Here is a 22,475-nt window from a genome sequence, read left to right on the forward strand (position 1 = left end):
GGGACCTGGAGGACTTCCCGGGCCTGGACAGTCTGCACAAGTTCCAGGTGGGGACTGGCGTGCGGTGGGGTGAGCCCCTGGGGGTGCAGGGGCCGGAGCACCCGAAGCCTGGGCCTGAGCTCCACCGCCCTTGCAGGTGAAGATCGAGAAGGAGAAGGTATACATCCGGGCCAGCAAGCAGGTGAGGGCGCAGGCGGGGGCTCAGGCGAGGGACATGCGGCTCGAGGGCCCCTGGGTCCCTGGGGTGGGAGGGAGCCTGGCAGGCCGGCCAAGGGCTTCCCGGTGGGGAAGACGCACCACTGGGGCAGGAGAGCCTGGCCCGCCGGGTGGGCACGGGGTGGTGGTGAGCCCCGCTCCCAGCTGCCCCCAGCGAGCCGGCCGCCCCCAGGCCTTTGCAGCTGCAGCGAAGGACCAAGGTGATGGCCGCATGCATCTCGCCAAGCGCCGGCCACAGCGGCAGCACCAACGTGCTGATCGTGGGCGCAGGTTGGTGCTGGGTCCTCGGGGCAGGGCAGGTTGGGGAGAGGGCTCCTGACACCCGTCCCCCCGCCGTCCCCTCCGCTCAGGGGCAGCCGGCCTGGTGTGCGCGGAGACGCTGCGGCAGGAGGGCTTTTCAGACCGGATCGTGCTGTGCACGCTGGACCGCCACCTTCCCTATGACCGGCCCAAGCTCAGCAAGGTGGGCAGGGCGCAAATGGCTCTGAGCAGGGCCAGACCCTCGCCCCTCTGCCCACAGTTAGGTCCCCCGGGGAACCGGGCAGCTGCCCTCTCTGCCCGTGCCAGGCCCATCTGTGGTGCCCAGGAGGTCTGGTTGGCAGAGTCCCACCCTGGAGCCTCTGTGTGGCCCGGGCTGCCCCGCATCCACGAGGCCTTGGTCCTCAGCTGCCAAGGGGACGCTGGCCGCCTGGCCCCGTCTCAAGCCAGTGTCCCCGGCAGTCTCTGGACGCACAGCCGGAGCAGCTGGCCCTGAGGCCCAAGGAGTTCTTCCGAGCCCACGGCATCGAGGTGCTCACCGAGGCCCAGGTGTGGACGAGGGGAGCAGGCTTGGGAGGGCTTCCTGGGCACCGTGGAGGGTGGGTGTGTTCCACACCCCTCTGCCCAGGGGCCCAGGCACCCAGGGAGGCCCGAGGCCTGGGGGAATCCTAGTACACACAGGGCCCCAGGGTAGGCTTAGGGCTAGGGTTAAGTAGGGCCTGGGGCTTCAGGAGGGCTCTGAGGAGGAGGTGGGGCTGAAGTGTGAGAGGGCTTGCCTGGTGCGGGGAGGAAGGTTCAGTGGGTGGTGGAGCTGCCCAGAGGGCCTGGCAGGCGCGGAGCGTGGTGGAGGCCATGCTCTACCCCCGGGGGTCTCAGGTGGTCACAGTGGACGTGAGGAACAAGAAGGCCGTGTTCAAGGATGGCTTCAAGCTGGAGTACAGCAAGCTGCTGCTGGCGCCTGGGAGCAGGTGGGAGGGGTCCCGCAACCCCCGCCAGGCAGAGGGCTGGGGGCGGGGCCGGGAGCCGCCCCTCTCCCCAATTCTGGCCCATCTCAGCCCCAAGACCCTGAGCTGCAAAGGCAAAGACGTGGAGAACGTGTTCACCATCCGGACGCCCGAGGACGCCAACCGCGTGGTGAGGCTGGCCCGGGGCCGCAACGCCGTGGTCGTGGGGGCCGGCTTCCTGGGTGAGCAGCCTGGGGAGCCTGGGGTGGCGCTGGCAGGGGCGGTGCAGGGTGCCAGCCCGTGTCACCCCCCCTGCCCCAGGGATGGAGGTGGCCGCCTACCTGACTGAGAAGGCCCACTCGGTGTCCGTGGTGGAGGTGGAGGAGACCCCCTTCAGGAGGTTCCTGGGGGAGCGTGTCGGCCGCGCCCTCATGAAGGTGAGTCCCCCTGGGACAGCCCCCGCCTGTCCTGTCCCTCCCGTCCAGCTCTCACCCCTGCACCCCCGCCCCACCCACCGCCTGACAGATGTTTGAGAACAACCGTGTCAAGTTCTACATGCAGACTGAGGTGTCAGAGCTGCGGGCCCAGGAGGGCAAGGTGGGCCCTCCCCCACTCCCCTCCATCCCGGCCCTTCTGTCCCCTCTCTGTGCCCCGGAGCTGCTCACCCGCCCCGCCGCTCTCCGTAGCTGAAGGAGGTCGTGCTGAAGAGCAGCAAGGTGGTGCGGGCCGACGTCTGTGTGGTGGGCATCGGTGAGTAGGGGGCGGGCGGTGGCAGGGAGCAGGGTCACCCCCTCTTGCTCAACGCTGACCTCGGGCCAGTCCCTTCCGCTCCCCCAGCCTGTCTGACCACACCCACCGGTCAGGGCTCTTGGAGAGTGGGTACTTGGCCTGGGCTGGCATGGGGCATGCTTCTAGTGACCCCTGCCCAGTAACTGCGTGGACACAGGTGAGGCTCTAGCTGGCCCCTGCTCCAGCTGGGGGAGGAGGTGGCACGGGCTGGGGGAAGGTGCGGATGCCCACCCCCACCAGGAGCTTCACGGAGACCTTCCCGGAGGGGGTACCTGAGGCCCGATGGGAGACACACAGGGTCTCTGGGGGTGCACGCAGAGGGGACGGGCGGTGAAGGCATGGGCTGGGCTGGACTGCTGTGGACACAGGGGCCCTGTCCTACCAGGCGCTGTGCCTGCCACGGGTTTCCTGAGGCAGAGTGGCATCAGTCTGGACTCCCGAGGCTTCATCCCCGTCAACAAGGTGGGGCCGCTGGGGCAGGTGGGCAAGCTGCTGGTGGGGTGGGGGAGGACCTGCTTGGGGTGCCTGTCCCACCCATGAGCCCCACGCGCCCCCACAGATGATGCAGACCAGCATCCCCGGCGTGTTTGCAGCTGGCGACGCTGTCACCTTCCCTCTGGCCTGGAGGAACAACCGCAGAGTGAACATCCCCCACTGGCAGATGGCTCACGCCCAGGGTACCGCCAGCCCGGTGGCAGCGGCCTCCCCCCGGGCCCGCCCCTGAGCTGCTGCCCTCGGGTCCTGCTCCTGGGGTCTGCCACTCAGGGCCCTGCAGTGGCCCATCCGGCCAGCCCCACACAGGCGATGGAGCTGGCTTGCTGCCACCTCCCTCCCTAGACCCCTCCAGCGTCCTCTGGGCGCCCAGTTTCGCCGCCACAGCGCCCCAGCCCACTGCCCCTGCCCCAGCCTCGCCTTTCCCGCTGTCCTCAAACATCACGTTCCTCAGAAGTCCTCACCAACCCAGGCAGTCACCGGGGGCGGGGAGGTTAGCAGGACCCAGCCCAGCTCCTCACTGTATCCCCTTCGGGCCACCCGGCAGACTGTGAAGCTGGCTGCCGCCTGCAGGCCCCTGGGAGGTGGCCGTCTGGGTCTGGAAACCCACCTCCCCGTCCCCGTGGGCGGTCACTGCACACACCTGGCCCAGGCCCCTCAGCTGCTGGTACAGCCAGTCAGCCTCTCAGAGGCTGGATGGCCAGATGCCCTGCGCCCTCTTACGTTCTCGTCACTCTCTCGCCGTCTGAGCCTGAAGCCCCTCTCTTGGTGGCAGCCTCTGTTCAGGCCTAAGGTCTGCGGTTGGTGCTGGGTTTGAAGGAACACAAACTGCTCATATCAGTTCAGTTCACTCACTCAGTCGTGTCCGACTCTTTGCGACCCCATGGCCTCCCTGTCCATCACCAGCTCCCGGAGCTTGCTCAAACTCATGTGCATCGAGTCGGTGACGCCATCCAGCCATCTCATCCTCTGTCGTCCCCTTCTCCTCCCGTCTTCAATCTTTCCCAGCATCAGGGTCTTTTCCAATGAGTCAGTTCTTCCCATCTGGTGGCCAAAGTATTGGAGCTTCAACTTCAGCATCAGTCCTTCCGATGAACACCCAGGACTGATTTTCTTTAGGATGGACTGCTTGGATCTCCTTGCAGACCAAGGGACTCTCAAGAGTCTTCTCCAACACCACAGTTCAAAAGTGTCAAGCTTTTGAACTGCTTGTATAATTGATGTTTAACCAGGAGGGTCCAGGGGACGGTCACAGACATCCAACTGCAGGGGTCCGACGGGACCCCTTGATCAAAGAGGGGAGCCACGCCCCCTTTCTGTCTCAGACGCTGACTCAGCCTGTCGTCCTTGCTCCCCTGGACACTGTTGCCCCCTTGTCCCGCCTCCCTCCTGAGACCTGACCTGTCTGGTGAGGTGTCTGAGTCACACCTGACATGGTGGCCCCGGGAAGCCGGCTCCTTCCGGACCCAGTCCAGGCACTGGACGTCAATGGCCAGCTTTGGGCCCCGAGTGACCTCTGCACCCATCATTGGCAAGCAGGGATGGGCACTCCCGGTCCCTGCCCCACATATCAGGGGTCCCCGGAGAGCGGGAGGGGGCGGGCAGTCAGTAGAGGGGTGGCAAGGCCTTGGGGCGGAGCGCTCACGACCGCGGGCCCCACAGGGCGCGTGGCGGCCCAGAACATGCTGGCGCAGGAGGCGGAGATCAGCACGGTGCCCTACCTGTGGACAGCCATGTTCGGCAAGAGCCTGCGCTACGCAGGTGCCAAGGGGCCCGGCTGAGGGCGGGGCCCAGGTGTGGCGGGGTGCGGGGCGGGGCCAGGAGCATCCGGGGGGCGGGGCCAGGAGCATCCCGCGGCGGGGGGCGGCCAGGAGCGTCGGAGGGTGGTACTAGGAGCATCTCGGGGCGGGGTGAGGAGTATCCTGGGGGCGGGGCTAGGAGCATCCCGGGGGCGGGACCACGGCGGCCGCAGGTGGAAGCCAGGAGCTCGCTGGCGGCGGGACCAGAACCCCCTTACAGGTCCGCCGAGGGCATCGTGGGAAGGGCGCTGCACGCGGACCTGGTGAAGCCACTTCCCCTCCGCCCGTCCTGCAGGTTACGGAGACGGCTTCGACGATGTCATCATCCAAGGGGATCTGGACGAGCTCAAGTTCGTGGCTTTTTACACCAAGTGAGAGCCATGAGGGTGAGGGGGCCACTTGGCCGGGAGAAGCGCTGCTCTGGAGGAGCCAGCTTTGCCGGGCGGTGGGCCGAGGGGCAAGGGGGGCCAGCTAGGCGGGAGGCCGGCCAGGAGAGGGGCACAGAAGTGGGGCACAGCCGCCCCGCGGGAGGCGGACACTTCATCTGAGGTCAGCTCCTGGCGATGGGGGCTGACGGCCTACTTTTACACCGAGGACAGTGACACTGGGGTCACTGGGCAGAGGGTCTCTGGTAGAGGGCGGGGTCCCAGGACCGGTGTCAGCCGTGAACCCCACTGGGCAGGAGCCTCACGGGGTCCCGCGGGACCAGAAGCTGGGCTGGGCCAGGGGGTGCCAGGTGGTCACAGCATTCCCTGGGTCCAGAGTGGGGGCCTCCCTGGGCCCCAGCCGCATCCGGTCTCCAAGGACAGGGGCCGCTGCTGGCAGCCCTCAGGCTCGGCCACCTCTCCCTGCAGGGGCGACGAGGTGATCTCTGTGGCCAGCATGAACTACGACCCCATCGTGTCTAAGGTGGCTGAGGTTCTGGCCTCCGGCCGCACTATCCGGAAGCGGGAAGTGGAGTGAGTGTGGGTGCTGGAGGCCCCGGGGATGGGGCAGACGTTCCGGAGGCCTTGGTTCAAGCTGCCCACAGCAGTGAGCTGCCCCCACAGCCTCCCGGGGCTCTCCCCGTCCCCCCATCAACCAGCTTGAAGCTCCCAGGGCTACGGTGTCACGTGGGACAAGGGTTGTGGTTTGGGAGCGGGTTGCTTATTTGTGCTCTTGTGGATAGAAGGGAAGGAGGCCGTGTCCAGGGCGCGGCCAGTGCTGCAGGGAAGGGTCAAGACCCACTGCCAGGACAGTCACGGGGCCCGGGACACCCCGCTGCCCAGAACACAGCCATGAAAAACGAGATTCTCATTGCTCCTGAGGACGCCCTGGCAGAGTCCTGGGGTGGTTGTTCGGCATCTGAGGGACACCAGGCAGCAGCCATTGCTGCTGTAACCTCACCCTGTGGGCTCAGCCGACCTGCAGAGACCCCCACACCCCACACCCATCCCGCTGCCCAGGGTCAAGGAAAGCTTGGAGGCCACGGGACAGGGGGGCTCACGCTGGAAACCGGGAACCAAGGGAGGGGCAGGAATGACAGGCTTCTCCCGGGCCTTCTCTGTCTCTCCCTCTTGCCTCGAGAAGGCTGTCCGTGCTGCTCAGCAAGTACGTGCGTCCTCTCCTTCCTCTGGGCCTTTCCCACCTCAGCCCGGAGCCTGTGCCTGGTGGTCTCCCCCTCTGCCCAAGGGCACTTCCCCACCGGGCACCAGGGCCACACAGCTCCCGCTGCTCCTGGTGCCCAGGGGGAGCCTGCCGCCCTCTGCCCTCACGCCTCCTCCCTTGTTCCTACAGGACCGGTGACATGTCCTGGCTCACAGGGAAAGGCTCCTGAGTTTGCACACAGCACGGGCTTGCTGGGGCGCCAGGGACAGAGGCTGAGCCCCGGGGGGCAAGTGCCAAGCTACAGTTCCCAGGACCCCAGGGGGCAGACCCTGAGCGCCCTCAGTGCTTGCCTTCGGCTGCCTGGCTCCCCCCTTCCCCCACCCAGAAAGGCCTCGGTCGCCTCCAGGAAATGCTCACCACCCAAGGCCTCCGGTGCTGAGGACTGCTGGCAGCGGTGGGGTGGGGGTGGGCAGGCTGGCCTCTTCCTCTACTGGGACTGGGCCCCTGTGGGACCCTGCAACGTACTAGATACTATCTTAACATTAAAACGCACCCGTTTGCAGAGCTGTGTGACTTCCCCTATACCCGGGCAAACTCTCACGGGGAAGAAAGCAGATCACGGGGGACACAGGCAGGACCAGAGACCAGCGAAGTGTCACACGGAGGAAGCCTGGTCTAGGAGCGCCCCGAGGAGGGAGCAGCTGATTCTGCACCCCCCGGGGATTGGGGAAGGCGCCCCCGCAGATCGAAGCCCTGGGTCTGGATTTTGAAGGAAGGGCGCTGCAGGTAGAGGGTGCCAAGAGTTTGAATCAGGAGGTCGCGCTTGGCAGTTCCGCGGCGCTGACCACATTAGGGCCGAGGACTGGGTCTCGTGGCAACCTAAGCTTCCTGCATGCCCATTTCGCAGATGAAGCAGCTGAGGCTCTGCCTAGAGTAGGACCGAGAACCCAGAGCCTCCGCACCACGCTGCTTCGCAACGTGGAAGGAAGGCCGAAGGGAGCGGAGATGCTGGGGGCCGGGCTGGGGACTCAGCAGGAAGGGGACGGCGGCGGGGACCACGGGGGCCGCTGCGAGCCCGGAACCCTTCCGTCCGGGATTCCGGGCGCGGCGGACAATCGCGACAGAGCCACGCGCGCAGGGCATGCAGGGAGCCGCGCCGGGGACATGCGGGCCGTGCGGGGCTGCTGCCGGGTCCACGTACTCTGGAGCCGAGGGTGAGGGGTACCTCGCCCCGCGGAAAACATTTCTGGGGAGACCACCATGAGCTCGCCGCGCAGGCCAGTGGGTAGAGTCCACCCGAGACTCGCCCAGGAGTGCGGACGGCGCCGGCCGGAAGTGCGCGGTTGAGCCCGGAAGTGCGCGGCGGAACCCGGAAGTGCGGGTGCCGGCCGGCGCAGGGCTCGCCGGGAAATGTAGTTCCACGGGGCGGCTCGGGGCGGCGGCCGCGCTTCCCGCGGCCCGCGGGTCCCATCAGCCGAGGACTCGGCATGGCGGGGCCGGGCGGCTCGGGAGGCCCGATCGGGGCCGGGGCGCTGGCCGGCGGCGCGCGGTCCAAGGTGGCCCCGAGCGTGGACTTTGACCACAGCTGCTCGGACAGCGTCGAGTACCTGACCCTCAACTTCGGGCCCTCTGAGACCGTGCATCGTTGGCGACGCCTCCCGCCCTGCGACGAGTTCGTGGGGGCTCGGTACGGCGGGGCGGGGCCCCGGGGCTGGGGTGTCCGAGCAGGTCTCCGGCGGGGCACCGGCGCGAGGCCGGGCCGCGCTGTCCCGGGGCCCTACTCGGTAGTATTTGGGGGGCGGGGGGGGGCTGGTGATCAGGGTTAGGGGAAGGGGCTTCCGAGGGGACCCCCGAGTGCCCGGGGCTGAGGACTACGGCCACGCTGTGTTTGTGGATGTGGAGCTGGAGCCCCGGGGCTCCGCAGTGGGGTGGGAGAGTCCGGGGTCTCCACGCGCGGAGCCCTTTGAGGGTGCTGGTGGAGCTTGGGAGTCTCCACCGATCTTGGGGAGGAGGGTTGTTATCCGACTTAGGTGGCAGCCCCCCCGAGCCGAGTCTGGTTGGCGGGTGCCCCCCAGGGGCGTCCTGGCTTGACGGCCGCCCGCCCCTCTCTGTCTCCAGGCGCAGCAAGCACACAGTGGTAGCCTATAAAGACGCCATCTACGTGTTTGGTGGAGACAACGGGTGAGTCTGGGTCTCAAGGGAGGAGCGGGGTGGTGGGGACTTGGTCTCTGCAGCCCCACCGCCACTCTTCCAGATGAGAGCTAAGCCCTGGGCCCGGCTCCCGAATCCGTGAAGCTCTCTCAGCGATGGGGAACACACACTGAAGTCAGGGAGCCGGCCGTGTCCTGCATGAGTGGACGCAGCCTTGAAGGAGACGCGTCTGCCCCGGCCGGCGCCCCGGCCAGGTGCTGCTTCTTCCCCGCACCCCACGCGGGCGGCTGACGAGCTTCAGAGAACACAGATTTCCTGCCTTCCAGTGTCGCTCACTTGCACGAGGGTTTCCCTTCGTTTCGCTGCACATGCCTGGCAAACAGCTTTTCCCGGTGGCCCGTCTCCACCTCACGACGGCTCCCGGTTCAGTGGTGGCTGGCTTCCTTCTGTGAAGCAGCTGCCAAGGTGGCCCTTGGTCTGTGCGGCCGCGTCCTGCTGCTGGCCTGGTTCCTCCAGGAGCTGCATCTCCCCGGAGAGACGGAGCTGTCTTAGCAAGGGCGGGGCCCGGCCAGGCTGGCACAGCAGGCCGGCAGGCTTATTCCGCACCAGGAGAGAGGGAGAGTCTGGAGCAGAGGGATCCGTGCGGCAGGACTGCGCTGCCTGGAGTCTGCTGGGCTTCCCTGCCGCGTGCACCGCGGACGTACACAGGAGAGGCCAGGGATGGCCCCCCGGGGCTCTGGAGGGTTGGGAGCCAGCTGGGTGTGAGGCTGAAGTTGGGCTCCTGGACACACGGGGCTTGTTGAGGTCAGCTTGGTGGCTTTGAGAATGTGGCTTCAACCCTCCACTGCCCCCGTGTCTCCTCTGTCGAAGGTGGTGGGCTTCCGCCTTGCTTTTGAAAGGTGCTCCTGAGGGTCAGTGAGCCCCGGGCTGTCAGGGCCCAGGACGCAGGTGTCCCCACGACTGGCCTGTAGCTCAGGCAGGCCTGGCCTCTGACGGGCTGTGGCCGCGGTCCCAGGGGATCCCTCCGTGGGGCCTGCACACTGGGGAGAAGGGGCTTCCAGCCTCTCTGCCCACGCGCAGCCAGCTGGAGCATGTTCCTTCTTGGCTCACAACCCGGCACGGCCCCCTCTTTGGGGAAAGGCGCGCGCCCTCCTGGCAGCGTGTGAGACCCCGCACGCGTGTCCACAGCTCCGCTGCTCTTGCCCGTGTGGTACTGGACACCCTGCCTCACTGTGTCTTGGCTGCACGTGAGGACCCTCCTGCTGCCTCCCTGCTTCCCACCCTCCCTGCCCCTCCTCTACATCTCCTGGGATTGAGGCCTCCCCCGCCACCCCTCAGACCAGCTGGACCAGCCGGTGGCTTCCCCTCCGCTTCTGCCCCTCTTCCGGCTCCACTGTTCCTCAGAGCAGCCGGATGTTCGCTGGGTCTCTCCTTGGCCGGGGCTGGAGCTCTGTCCCCGCGCTAATTCCATACATGTGTGCCCTTGGTGGGAATGAAATGCGGAAGAGGTGTCCATCCCCAGGGGTTTACTGCAGCCTGAAGGAGACTCCCCCGAGCCAGAAAAGGCCTAGTGGCCAGCGCAGGGCCGGGGGTGATGAGTCTCCCACCCTGTGCCGGGGACACAGCCTTTGAGTGACAGCTGTGTAGCTGGAAGCAGAAACATTTTCTCTGCAAGGAGACACTAAGAAACAGAGAAGGATTTGTCTCACTCGAGTTGGAACTTTGTAAACAGCGCAGTGTGGCTCCTCCAGCTTAGAGGGGTGCGCAGGGGCGAGGGAGGGGCCGGTCTCCTCTGCTTCCCTGCCCGTGGGGCGTGGCCTCAGGCCCTGTGGTCGCCCAGGCTGTTTCCTCAAGGGGGAGCAGAGGCGCAGGCCTGGCCCACGGGCAGGGGCGCTGGGCTCTTGCTGGGTGGACGCCCTTCTCGCTCTTCCCGTGAGGGCTGGGGGGTAACGGGTGGGTGTTGTTAGGTGGCCCGTGGTTCTGCTTGCGCTTTATTGTGTCTTGAATGTGGTTGTTTACCTTGGCTCTGCGATAAAGAGGCGACTGGAAGAGAGAGAAGGCAAGGGGCCTCCCTGACCCGCTGCGGCCTGGGAGCGAGAGTGGGGTGGCTGGTGAGACGCGAGGTGCCTGGAACCAGGCGTGCGTCCCGACCCTGGGCGGGTTGGTCCCGCATCCACGGGGAGCTCCCTTTGGGGTCCCGTCTCTGGACCCTCGAGCATCAGCTAGCTGCCCTGGCTGAGCCTCCCAATCAGCTGCCCGTGTCCGTCCGCCGGTCCCCACTGTCTTTCAGGAAGACGATGCTCAACGACCTCCTGCGCTTCGACGTCAAGGACTGCTCCTGGTGCAGGTGGGTGCCCCCGGCCCAGACTCGAGCGCCCCCTGGCCGGGTCCCGTGTGTGCAGGGCCAGAGATGCTTCGAGGAGCTGATGACCGCACCCAGCCCCTCTCTTAGTGACCCCTGGCCTTCTCTTTTCTTTCTGCTTCCTGACTTTCTTTTCTGGTCTGTGGCTGAGATTGGATTTTCCGAATCCTGTGATTTTAGGGGATCCAGTTGTGGGTCCTTAGATTCTGCTTCAGGAGAGCTGTTCCATCACCAGCTCCATCTCCCAGGCCAGGGGCTGCTGTAGGAGCCCACTGGGGGGCCGTGGGCTGACGGGTCCTTCCAGGACGGTCTCCGCCACTAGAGGGGCCACCCAGCAGCTGCCCCCCACCCTGCCTTTCCCCAGGCCCATCCCTGCTGTGTGGTCTTGGGCAAGACACACGCCCTCGCTGAGCTCTGGATGTCTGTGCCCTTCTGCTCCAGTCCAGCCCCGCTGGGGGCAGCTTCCAGCTGAGGGGAGGAAAAGATGCCGGGGCTAGGAAGTGTTGGGCTTCCTCCTGAGCTGTGCCCACTGCCAGCCTCTGTAGCAGCTCTGGGCCCTGCCTTCCGCGGGTTTGGGGGGTCTCACCGCCCCGCCTTTGACAGAGGAGGATGTCTGGGCCTGGGACTCACAGCGGCACCCTGCCCAGACCCCCGGGAGGCGCTGGGGTCAGGTCAGTTCGTTTGGTGGTTCTCTCGCACTTGGTTGCAACCTGTGTGCGGGAGTTACGGGTGAACTGGAAAATCACTCTTAAGACTTTGAATTCATGGTTAAAAATTGCTTCAGTTAAAAGTCTGAAAAGGAGCAGCTAAGTCGCACAGACACCTGCGCTGCAGAGCACGGCTCAGCCTGGGGCCGCGGGGGGGATGGCTCCAGAAGGGCCAGGAGGCCAGCGCGGGATCCCACTGCGGAGATCCCACTCAGTCCCGTCTGACTCTCGGTGGCCCCACGGGCTGCGCGCCAGGCCTCCCTGTCCACGGTCCCCTGCTGGGGGTCTGTGCTGCGTCGCTTCAGTCGTGTTCGACTCTTTGTGACCCCGTGGACTGTAGCAGCCAGGCTCCTCTGTCCGTGGGGTTCTCCAGGCAAGAAGACCGGAGCGGGTTGCCCTTTCCTCCTCCAGGGCATCTTCCCGACCCTGGGATCGAACCTGGGTCTCCTGCAGCTGGCTTGGGGGCCGCATTGCAGGCCGATACTTCACCCTGAGCCGCCAAGGAAGCCCAGTGTCTCTGGGAGTTTGCTCAGATTCGTGCTCACTGAGTTGGTCATAGAGAAATCACAGAAAATTACTCAGAGGCATAACTGTGGGGAAGGTGGGGAGGTGTACCCTCAAGCTGTGGACAGTGGTTTCTGGCAAAGGGATTATATGTGAGGTTTTGGCAGTTTTTTTAAGGCTTCTATAATGAGAAAGCAGAGAGCAGTTTGGGGGTGATGGGGCTGCCCGCCGCTTGCACCTGATGCCCCTTCCCCCCTCAGGGCCTTCACCACCGGGACCCCCCCGGCCCCCCGCTACCACCACTCCGCCGTGGTCTACGGGAGCAGCATGTTCGTCTTCGGTGAGCGCCGCCTCCCGTCGAGCCTCGGCCCCGGGCTGTGCTGGGCCAGCCTCTCTATGCCCCGTCCTCCAGCGCCTGTGCTGGGTCGGGGGCCTCTCGGGTCCCCTCCCCCGACCGTCCTGATCTCCAGGGGGCACCGTCTGCCTCTGCGCCCGGCTGCTGTCCCCAGAGCCTCGAGCAGGAGCTGATGGGCGGCAGGGGTCCTGGGGGACGTGCTGACCGAGGGCAGACCCCGCCCGCGCCCGCCGCCCCCTGGGTTTGCAGACTGAGCTGACGCCCCGGGCTGTGGGGGCTTCTTGCTCTCTTTACAGGGGGCTACACTGGCGACATCTACTCCAACTCAAACCTGAAGAACAAAAACGACCTCTTTGAATACAAGTTTGCAACTGGCCAGTGGACAGAGTGGAAAATTGAAGGACGGTGAGACTGTGCTGAGACCTTTGGGGTTGTACGGGCTGCCATGCTGGGTCTCAGGGGGCGGCGGGCCTGGACTGGCCTCTGTGGGGTTACAGATGAAGGGGCCTTCCGGGACGGCCCAGGGGTTAAGACTGCCTTCCAAGGCAAGGGGTGTGGGTTCGAACCCTGGTCAGAGAGCTACGATACCACTTGCCTCGGCCAAAGGACGAAAGCCCAAGACAGAAGCAGTGTTCCTAACCCTAACCCTAACCCTAACTCTAAAAGCTAAGAGGGGCCCGCAGCCTGAAAGTGAGGGCCCGCAGCGGCCGCCAGCTGGCCCTGTTTGCCCATCCCTGGCTCTCAGCTCCCCTGGATCCCTCCGGAGGGTAGGGAGACCCAGTGTTCCGCGGACGGCCTTCTCTGGCCCTGCTTCACAGGCGCCCCCTCGACACCAGGCAGGGGCTTGGAGGGGGCTCTGTGCCCTTGGGCGTGTGACTCCTCGTCCAGTGCCCACGCGGGCTCCGACTCTGCCAGGTCCCTTATTCCCAGCAGCCTGGGTCAGCGTGTGCGGGCACGTTCGCCCCAGGGCGGTGGGGCTCACAGGGCTGGGACCCGGGCTATGTGGGGCTGTGCGGCTCAGCTCTGCCCAGGGTGCCCCCAGCCCTGCCCTCCACTTGCCCCAGGCTGCCAGTCGCCCGCTCGGCCCACGGTGCCACGGTGTATAGTGACAAGCTGTGGATCTTTGCCGGCTATGATGGCAACGCCAGGTAGGCCGTGGCCAGAGACACGCCGGGCGCAGAGCGGCCCGCCTGCCCCGGGGAGGAGGCACGAGCCGGGTTTCCCAGGAGGTTGGGTGTGTGGATGCGGCTGGGGGAAGGCCACTGAGTGGAGCCCCCCCGCCGGACCCCCACCGGGGCAGGCGCTCTGGCACCCCTGAAGCTCCTGGCGTGACTGAAGGCGTGGTGGGCCCCACACGTCTAGACTGCTGGCCAAGGACGCCCAGGACCGTAGCTGGTGTCCTCAGAGCTCAGAGCGGGGGAGGCAGGCGCCTTCCTGCTGTGGAACGTCGACGTTGCTGTGTTCTGATTACAAAAGCACCAAGCGCCCAGTCCTCAGGACCCCAGCCAGTTCCAGAAGCCCCGAGTGCCGCAGGCTTCGTGGTGGCCCCCTGGGCCTCGGGGCAGCCCCCAGCCGAAGCCCCCACCCCAAGGCCGCTCTGTAGTCCCCAATCAGATTCCCTCCTGGGGCCGTCTGTCCCGGCCGGCCCCAGGCCCACCCTGACCTCCAGCCCAGCTGCGGGGCCCCACCCCCTCTGTCCCAATGCAGGCTGAATGACATGTGGACCATCGGCCTCCAGGACCGGGAGCTCACGTGCTGGGAGGAGGTGAGGGCCGTGGGCTGGGGAGGCCACCTTGTTCCAGGCCGGGAGACCACGGCCGAGCCTGTGGCTGCCATAGCTGGGGACGATGCATCCTTCCTCAGACACGATGGGGGCGACTGCTGTTGGGGTCCTGGGTGGCCTGTCGCCCGCTGCCCTGCCGCCCCTGTCGTAAGGCACCCCCTGGGCCCGTCCACGTGGGGCTTTAAGCTGTTGTGCAGATGCGGGCTGTGAGTTCTCGGGGTGAGCATAGCCCCAGCTCAGTGGCCCGGGCCGGGCGCGGGCTGAGCGGCCTCCCCACCCCGCAGGTGGCCCAGAGCGGCGAGATCCCGCCCTCCTGCTGCAACTTCCCCGCCGCCGTGTGCAGGGACAGGATGTTCGTCTTCTCGGGCCAGAGTGGGGCCAAGATAACCAACAACCTTTTCCAGTTCGAGTTCAAGGACCAGACGTGAGTGCCCTGCAGGCGGGGCCCCCGTCAGCGCTCCACACCTGTGCCTGGGGGCTGCCCCTGTGGGCCCCACACACAGCTGGCCGCCTTGGCACAGGGCCCTACAGCAGCCTGGATGGCCGCCCTCTGGGTCCCAGCTTGAAGACAGTCGCCCCCTGGCCCTCCACTGCTGCCTGCTCTGTGGGGGGCAGTGAGGCTGAGATGGACCCCACAGTGGTCCTGAGGGGCCAGACAGGGCTGGTGCCAGGGTGGACTGGGGTGGGGGGCTCAGCGCCCAGGCGGAGGCTGCGGGGCAGCAGGAGCTGCCGCCCCATGGATGGTCATATGCAGCGTGAACCCGGCTCGCAGGTGGACACGCATCCCCACCGAGCACCTGCTGCGGGGCGCCCCGCCGCCCCCGCAGCGGCGCTACGGGCACACCATGGTGGCCTTTGACCGCCACCTCTATGTGTTCGGGGGCGCGGCTGACAACACCCTCCCCAACGAGCTGCACTGCTATGACGTGGACTTCCAGACCTGGGAGGTCATCCAGCCCAGCTCGGATAGCGAGGTGAGTGCGGCCGGCCCGCGGTGCCCCCGGCGGCCGGCAGCAGCGAGGCCGAGGTGCCCAGGGCCCTTAGCGCCGGACGCTGCGGCCCAGCCCTCTGCCCTCCACTGAGCACCCGCGCAGTAAAGCGCAGCAGTGGTGTGTGTGCGCCGTGCCGGGCACGTTCCCGGGATGTGCGCGTGAACGGGGCCTGGATCCCGTCTCCGCCGTGCCGGGGGGAGCCCCCGTCCAGCCCCTCCTACACCCACACTGTGGCCCCAGCATCCATCCACAAGCTGGGCGGGGCCAGCAGCGGCCTCCTGCCGCCCACCCGGCCGTTGCTGAGGGCCCTGCTCGCGCCTATTGCCCCCAGGTCGGCGGGGCCGAGATGCCAGAGCGAGCGTCCACTTCCGAGGAGGTGCCTGCTCCCGGCTCCGAGGAGCGGACCGGCTGCAAGAAGTCCCGGGACGTGTTCGGCCTGGACTTCGGCAGCACCACCTCCAGGCAGCCCTCCCTGCCTGCCTCAGAGGTGAGGCCTGGCACCCTCCTGGCCCCTGCCGCCCCCCCGCCCCCACTCACGCCCTGGAGCCGGTGGTGTGGTCAGGAGACGGAGGCTCGGGGGTCACCCAGCAGGTGAGGGGAGGCCCGGAGCCCACGCCCCCTGGCCGGGCCGCAGGAGTGCAGCACGTGGCGCCTGGCGCCGCCTCGCGGGGCACAGGGTCTATCCTTCCCTTTTGCGCACACAGGCCCCCCTCCCCCCACACGTGGTTTTTCTGGGGAGGGGGGCGTCTGGTCTCCTGTCCTGTGATCCCCCGCTCTTCCAGGCCACTGGTGCCGTCCTTGTTTACAGCCGGGCTGGCGCGGGGCCTTAGGCAGCTCCTCCGCCGGACACCCCCGCGCCTTCCTTGTCCCCTCCGCCAACTGACCCCTTTCCACCCAGCTGCCCAGCGGAAGACTCTTCCACGCGGCCGCCGTCATCTCGGACGCCATGTACATCTTCGGGGGCACGGTGGACAACAACATCCGGAGCGGGGAGATGTACAGGTTCCAGGTGGGGCGGCGGCCCCCGAGGCTGGGCTGGGGGCGGCCTGCCGCGGGCCCGGGAAGCCTGGGCGGCGCCGCGCGGGCCGGCAGCGCGCTCTCTGCTTGCAGTTCTCCTCCTACCCCAAGTGCACGCTGCACGAGGACTACGGGCGGCTGTGGGAGGGCCGCCAGTTCTGCGACGTGGAGTTCGTGCTGGGCGAGGTGGGTGCCCCCCGCCCCCCGTGCCCGCCAGGCCCCTGCCCCGGGCCCTGCCCTCCGCTGAGCCCTGCCTCTCCCCGCAGAAGGAGGAGTGCGTGCAGGGCCACGTGGCCATCGTCACGGCGCGCAGCCGCTGGCTCCGCAGGAAGATCGCCCAGGCGCGGGTGAGGCCGCGCGCGCCCCGCCGCGCCCCTGCCCCGGCCCGTCCGCCGCTTCCGTGGCGCCCTGAGCCCTCTTCCTCTGCCCGCAGAAGCTGGAGGAGGAGGCGGCCCCGGCGCCCAGGGAGGGCCCTGTGGCTGCTGCGGGAGCGGCCCGGCCGCCCCTGCTGCGCGTGGCCATCCGCGAAGCCGAGGCGCGGCCGTTCGAGGTTCTCATGCAGTTCCTGTACACCGACAAGATCCAGTACCCGCGGAAAGGTCGGCGCGCCGCGACGGGGCGGGCCCCGGTGGGTGGGCCCCAGGCGGGCAGGCGGGGGCGGCCTGCGGCTGCTGGGCCCGTTCCCCCCGCGCGGCCCGAGGCTCAAGGGGGCTCTGGGGGCGCAGGTCACGTGGAGGACGTGCTGCTCATCATGGACGTGTACAAGCTGGCGCTGGGCTTCCAGCTCTGCCGCCTGGAGCAGCTGTGTCGCCAGTACATCGAGGCCTCGGTGGACCTGCAGAACGTGCTGGTCGTGTGCGAGAGCGCCGCCCGGCTGCAGCTGGGCCAGCTCAAGGTGCCGGCGGGGTCCCCCGGCGGCCCCCACCCGCGCCCCTCCCCCTGCAGCCCCACCCGGGGAGCCTGACCCGGCGCCCACCGCCTGTGTGCGCAGGAGCACTGCCTGAACTTTGTGGTGAAGGAGTCGCACTTCAACCAGGTGATCATGATGAAGGAATTTGAGCGCCTCTCCTCCCCTCTGATCGTGGAGATTGTGCGGCGGAAGCAGCAGCCGCCGCCCCGCGCCCCCTCCGACCAGCCGGTGGACATCGGTAGGGAGCCCTCCTCTTCCGAGGGCGGAGGGCACATTGGGCACAGGGTTCAACCGCAGGCGACTCATGCTCGGGCAAGGCGGAGCCCCGCCAAGTGGGCTGGGCGCCAGGGCTGCACCTCCGGGGGCGTTCCTGGGGGCACATGGGCCCTCGCTGGCAGCTGCTGCCCTGACTGGGGCGCCAGGCCTGAGGGTCTGTCTTTAGTGGGCCAGCTTCTCTTCCAGGTGCGCCCAGGTCTGGGGCCTGGTGACGGGTGGGCGCGGCCCTCAGATGCTCGGTGCCTCCCTGCCCTGTCCCCACCGAGCCGGGAAGGGACCTTAGGCTCCTTCACCACCTGGCCCCGGCTCCAGGTGACACAGCACAGGGGTGGGCGGGCTCCGGGGGCCAAATCAGAGAGGAGGCCGGGCTGTGGAGTGGGGGGCGGAGCCCCAAGGGCCAGAGCAGGGGGAGGGGCTTGGGGGGCGCGGCCACGTGGCAGACGCGCAGGGGGCGGGTCTCAAGCCCTAAGTCCGGGGCAGCCCTCTAGCAGGCTCCCTCCACGCCCCCAGGCACGTCTCTGATCCAGGACATGAAGGCATACTTGGAGGGCGCGGGCGCGGAGTTTTGCGACATCACCCTCCTGCTGGACGGTCACCCGCGGCCAGCCCACAAGGCCATCCTGGCCGCCCGCTCCAGGTGGGTGGGGTGTGGCGCGTGGGCGCGGGGTCGGGCGCCGGCTGCCTTGCTGAGGCTGCCTGCCGCCCGCAGCTACTTCGAGGCCATGTTCCGGTCCTTCATGCCCGAGGACGGCCAGGTGAACATCTCCATCGGGGAGATGGTGCCGAGCAGGCAGGCCTTCGAGTCCATGCTGCGGTACATCTACTACGGCGAGGTCAACATGCCGCCCGAGGACTCGCTGCATCCTCGCCTCTGGGCTCCCGGCGACGCCCGCCGGCCAGGCGGCGGGCGGTTTCCCAAGGATTCCTGGTGGCCCCATCTCCCCTGAGCCCTCGGGAGCAGCCAGTCCAGCTCAGAGGGTTCTGCAGCCAGGAGAGACGGGGGGCTCTGAGGACGCGTGGCTCCCGAGCACGTCTGCTCTGTGCTGGTCGGAGCAAGGGAGGGCGAGGATGGGTCTGCAGGTGCTTGCGGGACTTTCCTTGGGAGAGGAGCCTGGGGTGTTCTTTGGACCCTGAATTGGGCCCTGGACCCCCAAGTGGTTCAGAGCCCAGGCAGAGGACAGGTCTGCCCTGTCTGGATGGGAGCCCAGCGTCCTGATGGTGGGCGGGCCGCCATGTCCTGAGGCCCTCTGCGGGGAGGGAGGCAAGCTCGCTTGGCCGGCGGCTCCTTAACCAGCTCCCAGCTACCTGTTCTCAGCGCCCTACTACTACGGCTTCTACAACAACCGTCTGCAGGCCTACTGCAAGCAGAACCTGGAGATGAACGTGACGGTGCAGAACGTGCTACAGGTGGCCGCCCTGGGTCTGGGCCTGGCCCTCCGCGGCGGGGCGGGGCGGGGCGCGGCGGGGAGGGGCGCCGGGGCAGCGCCGCTCAGGGAGCCCGCTGTTGCAGATCCTGGAGGCGGCGGACAAGACGCAGGCCCTGGACATGAAGCGGCACTGCCTGCACATTATCGTGCACCAGTTCACCAAGGTCAGGGCTCAGGGCGCACCCCCCTTGTCGCCAGCCAGGCCTGGGTCGGGTGCAGGGGACTGGAGCCTGGCCCTGGCAGCAGTGGGCGATGGGGATAACCACACGGAGAGGTCCATACGCTGGCTGCTCCTCACCGCCCGCCCCCCCCGGAAGACCGTGGTCGCTTGGCCCCCGGCAGAAGGGAGCACCTGGCTCCAACCTCTGGCCTCTGGTTGCCTCCGCAGGTTTCCAAGCTGCCCACGCTGCGCTTGCTGAGCCAGCAGCTGCTGCTGGACATCATCGACTCACTGGCCTCCCACATCTCAGACAAGCAGTGTGCAGAGCTGGGGGCCGACATATGAGGGCCGAGCGATGCCGCGCCGCCCCGCCCTGCCCGCTGCAGCCCGTGCCACTCACACTTGGGCCTCCAGCTGAGGGGCCTAGTGCCCAGAGCCTCCCAAAGGGGGCTGAGCGGACACGGTGGTGCCCCAAACGCCCCTCTCGTTGCTGAGGACACACATCCCCCGGGAAATGGACAGTGAAGCAGGCCTCTGACTCTCGACCGCCCCAGGGTGGGGTGCCAGGCTTCAATGGTGAGAACACCACAGGGGGAAGGGCCTGGCCAGGGCCCAGAGGGGCAGAGGAGCCCAGCAGGGAGCTGGCTTTGGGTCCCCTACCATCTTGCAGGGGCCCAGCATGGTTTGTGCCTCCCGCAACTGGGTCATGTTGCCAAGGCGCCTTGATGTGGGCCGCATAGCAACCCCCGACCCTCGTCAAGGTTGGTGTAAGGGTCCTGTCCTGCCACCCAGAGCTTGGGCAGGTGGAGTCCAACTCCAGATGAACTGTGAGGCGTGAAGGGCTCTGAGCTCAGCTCCCAGCCGGAGGAGTCAGCACCTCTGGACGGCCGGGCACCCCCCGGCACGGGCGCACATCGGGGCCCTGGGCGTCCCAGAATGAAGTCAGAGACGTCCCAGGTCCCCGCCTGCTCCCACCATCTACTGTCAATGGGCTTGCCTCCATTAAAGGCACAGCAGCGCTACCTGTACCCACAGCTCGCCGCGCAGTCCTCCCACGGCGAGGCCAGGCAGCCCGAGGGCGCAGGACACGCCAGCCTTGCAGGGCTCTCTGTTCACTCCAGCTGCTCCCCAGCCCCCAGGGCGGGCTCCGGCCCCTCCCGGCCCCTTGCTGGCTGCCGTACTCCTGGGCTGCCTGGAGGTTCCTGCCTGGGCGGGGCCGGGCCGCCCCATCCTCTGTCCTGCATCCATCCCAGTGGGTAAGGCACCATTCTGCCCCCCTCCTGGGAACAACAGCTCTTGTGCCCAGGCTGCCAGGAAGCCACTTGAGGAAAAACAGTCTTCTGAGCCTTAAAGCTCGTTTCCTGCCTCGGGTTGTGCCTCCAGGATAAACACAGGGCCTGCCACACCTCTGGTCTGACTGACGGGCCCTGGGTGTGGCGGGTGGGTGGACAGCCTCAGTCGAGGGGTTGCTCACCTGGAGGCACAGCAAGTTCGGCAACAGCCTGAGTGAGGGGGACCTCGGCCAGCCTGGGGGCTTGGGAATCACCGCGACTGCAGGGCCGAGCCCTGTAGCGGGCTATAGCCAGTCGGGGGAGATGGACGTGGTACCCAGGGGGCGGGGCCCCAACGCTCAGCTGAGCCAGAGAGCAGGGCTTCTTTTGAGGATCCCCTTTATTGCGGCAGACACGGCTCAGGGCAGCTCCCTGTCCAGGTGGCTCCTCAGGCCATGCTGCTGCTTAGCTGCATGGCAAAGTCCTGCACGTGCTCCTTCAGCGTCTGCCGGGCGTCCGCCTGGGCCCGCTTCTCCCGCGCTCGCTCCTGCTGCAGCTTGGTCAGCCGCAGCCGCAGCCGCTGCTCCCGCCGCTTGCAGGCCTGCAGCTGGCGCTGGGCCTTGTCCAGGGCGTCCAGGGCGGCCTCGGCCCGCCGCTTCCAGAGCAGGGCGCTGCCCACCTGGTAGCTGTGCTCGCTCTGGATGTAGGCGCCGGCGGGCGGCGGGAGGCGCAGCATGTAGGCCGAGGGCGAGACGGGCCGCGGCTCCAGGGGGGACGGCTGGCGCTCCGGGGAGGGCTGGGCGCTGCAGCCCGCTTCATCTGCCTGGGCGCCCAGGGGCCCCAGGAGGTCGGAGAAGGGGCTGCTGAGGCCAGGCTCCAGCCTCCCGGCTGGGGAGGCAGACAAGGCAGCCGGTGCCGAGGCCTCTTCCACAGGAAAGCAGGCGACGTCAGCAGGTGGAGGCGGGGAAAATGGAGCGGTGGGCCCTGGGCCCTCAGAGCAGCTGGGAAGAGACGGACAGACTGACACGCTGGGCCAGGCGCAGGGCGCCCTGACCCACTTCACAGGCTCCCAGCCCCGCCCAGGAAGGCTGCTGGCCAGCACCCTGCAGGCTGGTCCCTCCGGGGCTGCACAGCGGGACAGCACGTACCGTTTCCTGCATCGCCGCAGGCGGCTGACTTCTGGGGGGCCGGGCGGGTAACCGTGCCGCTTGGTCTTGGTCCGGCGCAACTTCGAGAAAGACTCAAATATGGTTGGAACCGCTCCCTCCTTCAGCCTGTGATACCCACTGCGGGGAGAGTGGTCTGGATGAGACGGAATACGGTCCTGCCACACTGCAGGCGGCAGAGCAGCCTGCCACCCTGGCTCCGTGGGAAGTGGGAGGCAGCGTGCCGACAATGAGTTCAGGGAATTTCCCAAGTTAAGGGCCCCACCACCACCGGAGCAGCAGGCAGAAGGACGGGTTTCTTCCGCGCCTTTGCTGGGAGGGCTGGGGCTGCAGGGAGCGCGCTCCGGCTGCGGCCAGTGCGGCAGGCGTGGGGCTAGGGTCTCGCTGCCCAGGTCCGTCTGGAGCGGAAGCTGCGGTGACGAGGTGGGAAGCACCAGACCTGCTACTCCGGCGGCCTCCCCACCGGCCACCCGCCCCGTGTTCACGCCCTCCCGACCGCCGGCTGCCATGAGGCTCACCTTATTCCCACCAACTCAAAGCAGTTCTCCTCGAAGTGCTTGGAGCAGAAGTAGATGTACTCGGAGGCCGGGTCCCACAGGCCCTGCCCGCTGGGGTCCAGTCGCTGGCAGTTGGCCAGCCACAAACCCCGCCTCGGGTTGTCCTTCTTGGGAAGCCTGCGGGGGCCGCGAGCCCGTGAGCGCGACGGGAAGGTGCGCCCGGCTCATACCGCCCGCGGACCTCCGGCGAACCCAGCCCGCGCGCTCCCCGGGAGAGACAGGCCCGCCCGGCATCCTCGCGCAGCGCAGGCGCCGCCCTCGCCCGCTGCGGGCCCCGCCAGAGCCCCGCCAGAGCCCCGCCCCCGGCGCGAAGGCGCCTGCGCGGCGGCGGGGTGGGCGCATGCGCAAGGGGCCCTGCGCGCGCCGGCGCGCCGACCTGTGGAAGGAGATGCCGCGGTTGCGCGTCTCGCGCGTGTCCCGTGTGCAGCAGCCGGCGGCGGAGCAGTGACGCGGCATCTGGGGCAGAGGCGAGCGCTCGGTTTCGGCGGCCGCCGGGGTCCAGGCCGCCGCCCCGATCCGGCGGCCGCGGTCTGGCGAGTCTCCCCGGCCCGACCTCGCCGAGTCCCGCCCCAGCCCGCTCTTCCGACTGCTGTCTGCGGCACTCACGGTCTCGCCATTGCGGCGCCGCCGAGGTCTCGCGAGGTTTGCCGAGCGGCGGAAGTCGGGACCATAGAGACGCGGAAGCGCGCGGCGCTCGCTGCGGGGCGGACCCCGGAAGCGGCGGGAGGGGCCGCGGGCCTCGCCCAGGCCGC

General features: G+C 67.9%; 3 protein-coding genes across 5 annotated transcripts; 2 read left to right on the plus strand and 1 right to left on the minus strand.

The window, feature by feature from the left end:
* Positions 1-5: 5 nt before the first annotated feature.
* On the plus strand, positions 6-6,649 carry AIFM3 (apoptosis inducing factor, mitochondria associated 3; the record flags this gene model as incomplete). The annotated part of the gene is made up of 16 exons (XM_018044631.1): positions 6-47; positions 137-182; positions 391-486; positions 567-679; positions 937-1,023; positions 1,351-1,442; positions 1,530-1,660; positions 1,740-1,855; positions 1,944-2,015; positions 2,105-2,168; positions 2,593-2,669; positions 2,767-2,884; positions 4,362-4,460; positions 4,794-4,869; positions 5,353-5,457; positions 6,275-6,649. Coding segments are annotated over 16 exons (1,374 nt in total), but the record flags the coding sequence as incomplete, so codon positions are not given.
* A 557-nt stretch (positions 6,650-7,206) lies between these two features.
* Positions 7,207-19,757, plus strand: LZTR1 (leucine zipper like transcription regulator 1). Of its 3 annotated transcripts, none has more exons than XM_018044633.1 (21): positions 7,207-7,772; positions 8,204-8,266; positions 10,527-10,583; positions 12,070-12,149; positions 12,461-12,569; positions 13,229-13,312; positions 13,872-13,929; positions 14,232-14,371; positions 14,720-14,921; positions 15,271-15,426; positions 15,838-15,948; positions 16,050-16,142; positions 16,223-16,303; positions 16,390-16,555; positions 16,682-16,851; positions 16,993-17,104; positions 17,653-17,779; positions 17,852-18,001; positions 18,444-18,549; positions 18,653-18,733; positions 18,958-19,757. In XM_018044633.1, exons 1-21 carry the CDS (start codon positions 7,573-7,575, stop codon positions 19,072-19,074), a joined length of 2,463 nt encoding a protein of 820 aa, XP_017900122.1. In that variant the 5' UTR covers positions 7,207-7,572; the 3' UTR covers positions 19,075-19,757. The 3 variants fall into 3 exon arrangements, with proteins under 3 accessions (XP_017900122.1, XP_017900121.1, XP_017900123.1); XM_018044632.1 differs by having other exon boundaries at positions 7,211-7,772; positions 16,948-17,104; XM_018044634.1 differs by lacking the exon at positions 7,207-7,772 and having other exon boundaries at positions 8,340-10,583; positions 16,948-17,104.
* A 625-nt stretch (positions 19,758-20,382) lies between these two features.
* THAP7 (THAP domain containing 7) lies at positions 20,383-22,366 on the minus strand. The gene is made up of 4 exons (XM_018044637.1): positions 22,100-22,366; positions 21,685-21,840; positions 21,149-21,286; positions 20,383-21,001 (listed from the first exon to the last, which is right to left on the minus strand). Exons 1-4 carry the CDS (start codon positions 22,177-22,179, stop codon positions 20,449-20,451), a joined length of 927 nt encoding a protein of 308 aa, XP_017900126.1. The 5' UTR covers positions 22,180-22,366; the 3' UTR covers positions 20,383-20,448.
* Positions 22,367-22,475: the final 109 nt, after the last annotated feature.

Source organism: Capra hircus, unplaced genomic scaffold (genome assembly GCF_001704415.2).
Source record: "Capra hircus breed San Clemente unplaced genomic scaffold, ASM170441v1, whole genome shotgun sequence".
NCBI lineage: Eukaryota > Metazoa > Chordata > Mammalia > Artiodactyla > Bovidae > Capra > Capra hircus.

Coding starts and splice junctions, on each gene's coding strand:
- THAP7 (XM_018044637.1), bottom strand. CDS start 22,179: ATGCCGCGTCACTGCTCCGCCGCCGGCTGCTGCACACGGGACACGCGC. Junction 21,841..22,099: donor CGCGGCATCTCCTTCCACAG/GTCGGCGCGCCG, acceptor CGGCCCCCGCAG/GCTTCCCAAGAAGGACAACC. Junction 21,287..21,684: donor TTTGAGTTGGTGGGAATAAG/GTGAGCCTCATG, acceptor CTCTCCCCGCAG/TGGGTATCACAGGCTGAAGG.
- LZTR1 (XM_018044632.1), top strand. CDS start 7,573: ATGGCGGGGCCGGGCGGCTCGGGAGGCCCGATCGGGGCCGGGGCGCTG. Junction 14,372..14,719: donor TTCGAGTTCAAGGACCAGAC/GTGAGTGCCCTG, acceptor CCCGGCTCGCAG/GTGGACACGCATCCCCACCG. Junction 16,556..16,681: donor GATCCAGTACCCGCGGAAAG/GTCGGCGCGCCG, acceptor CTGGGGGCGCAG/GTCACGTGGAGGACGTGCTG.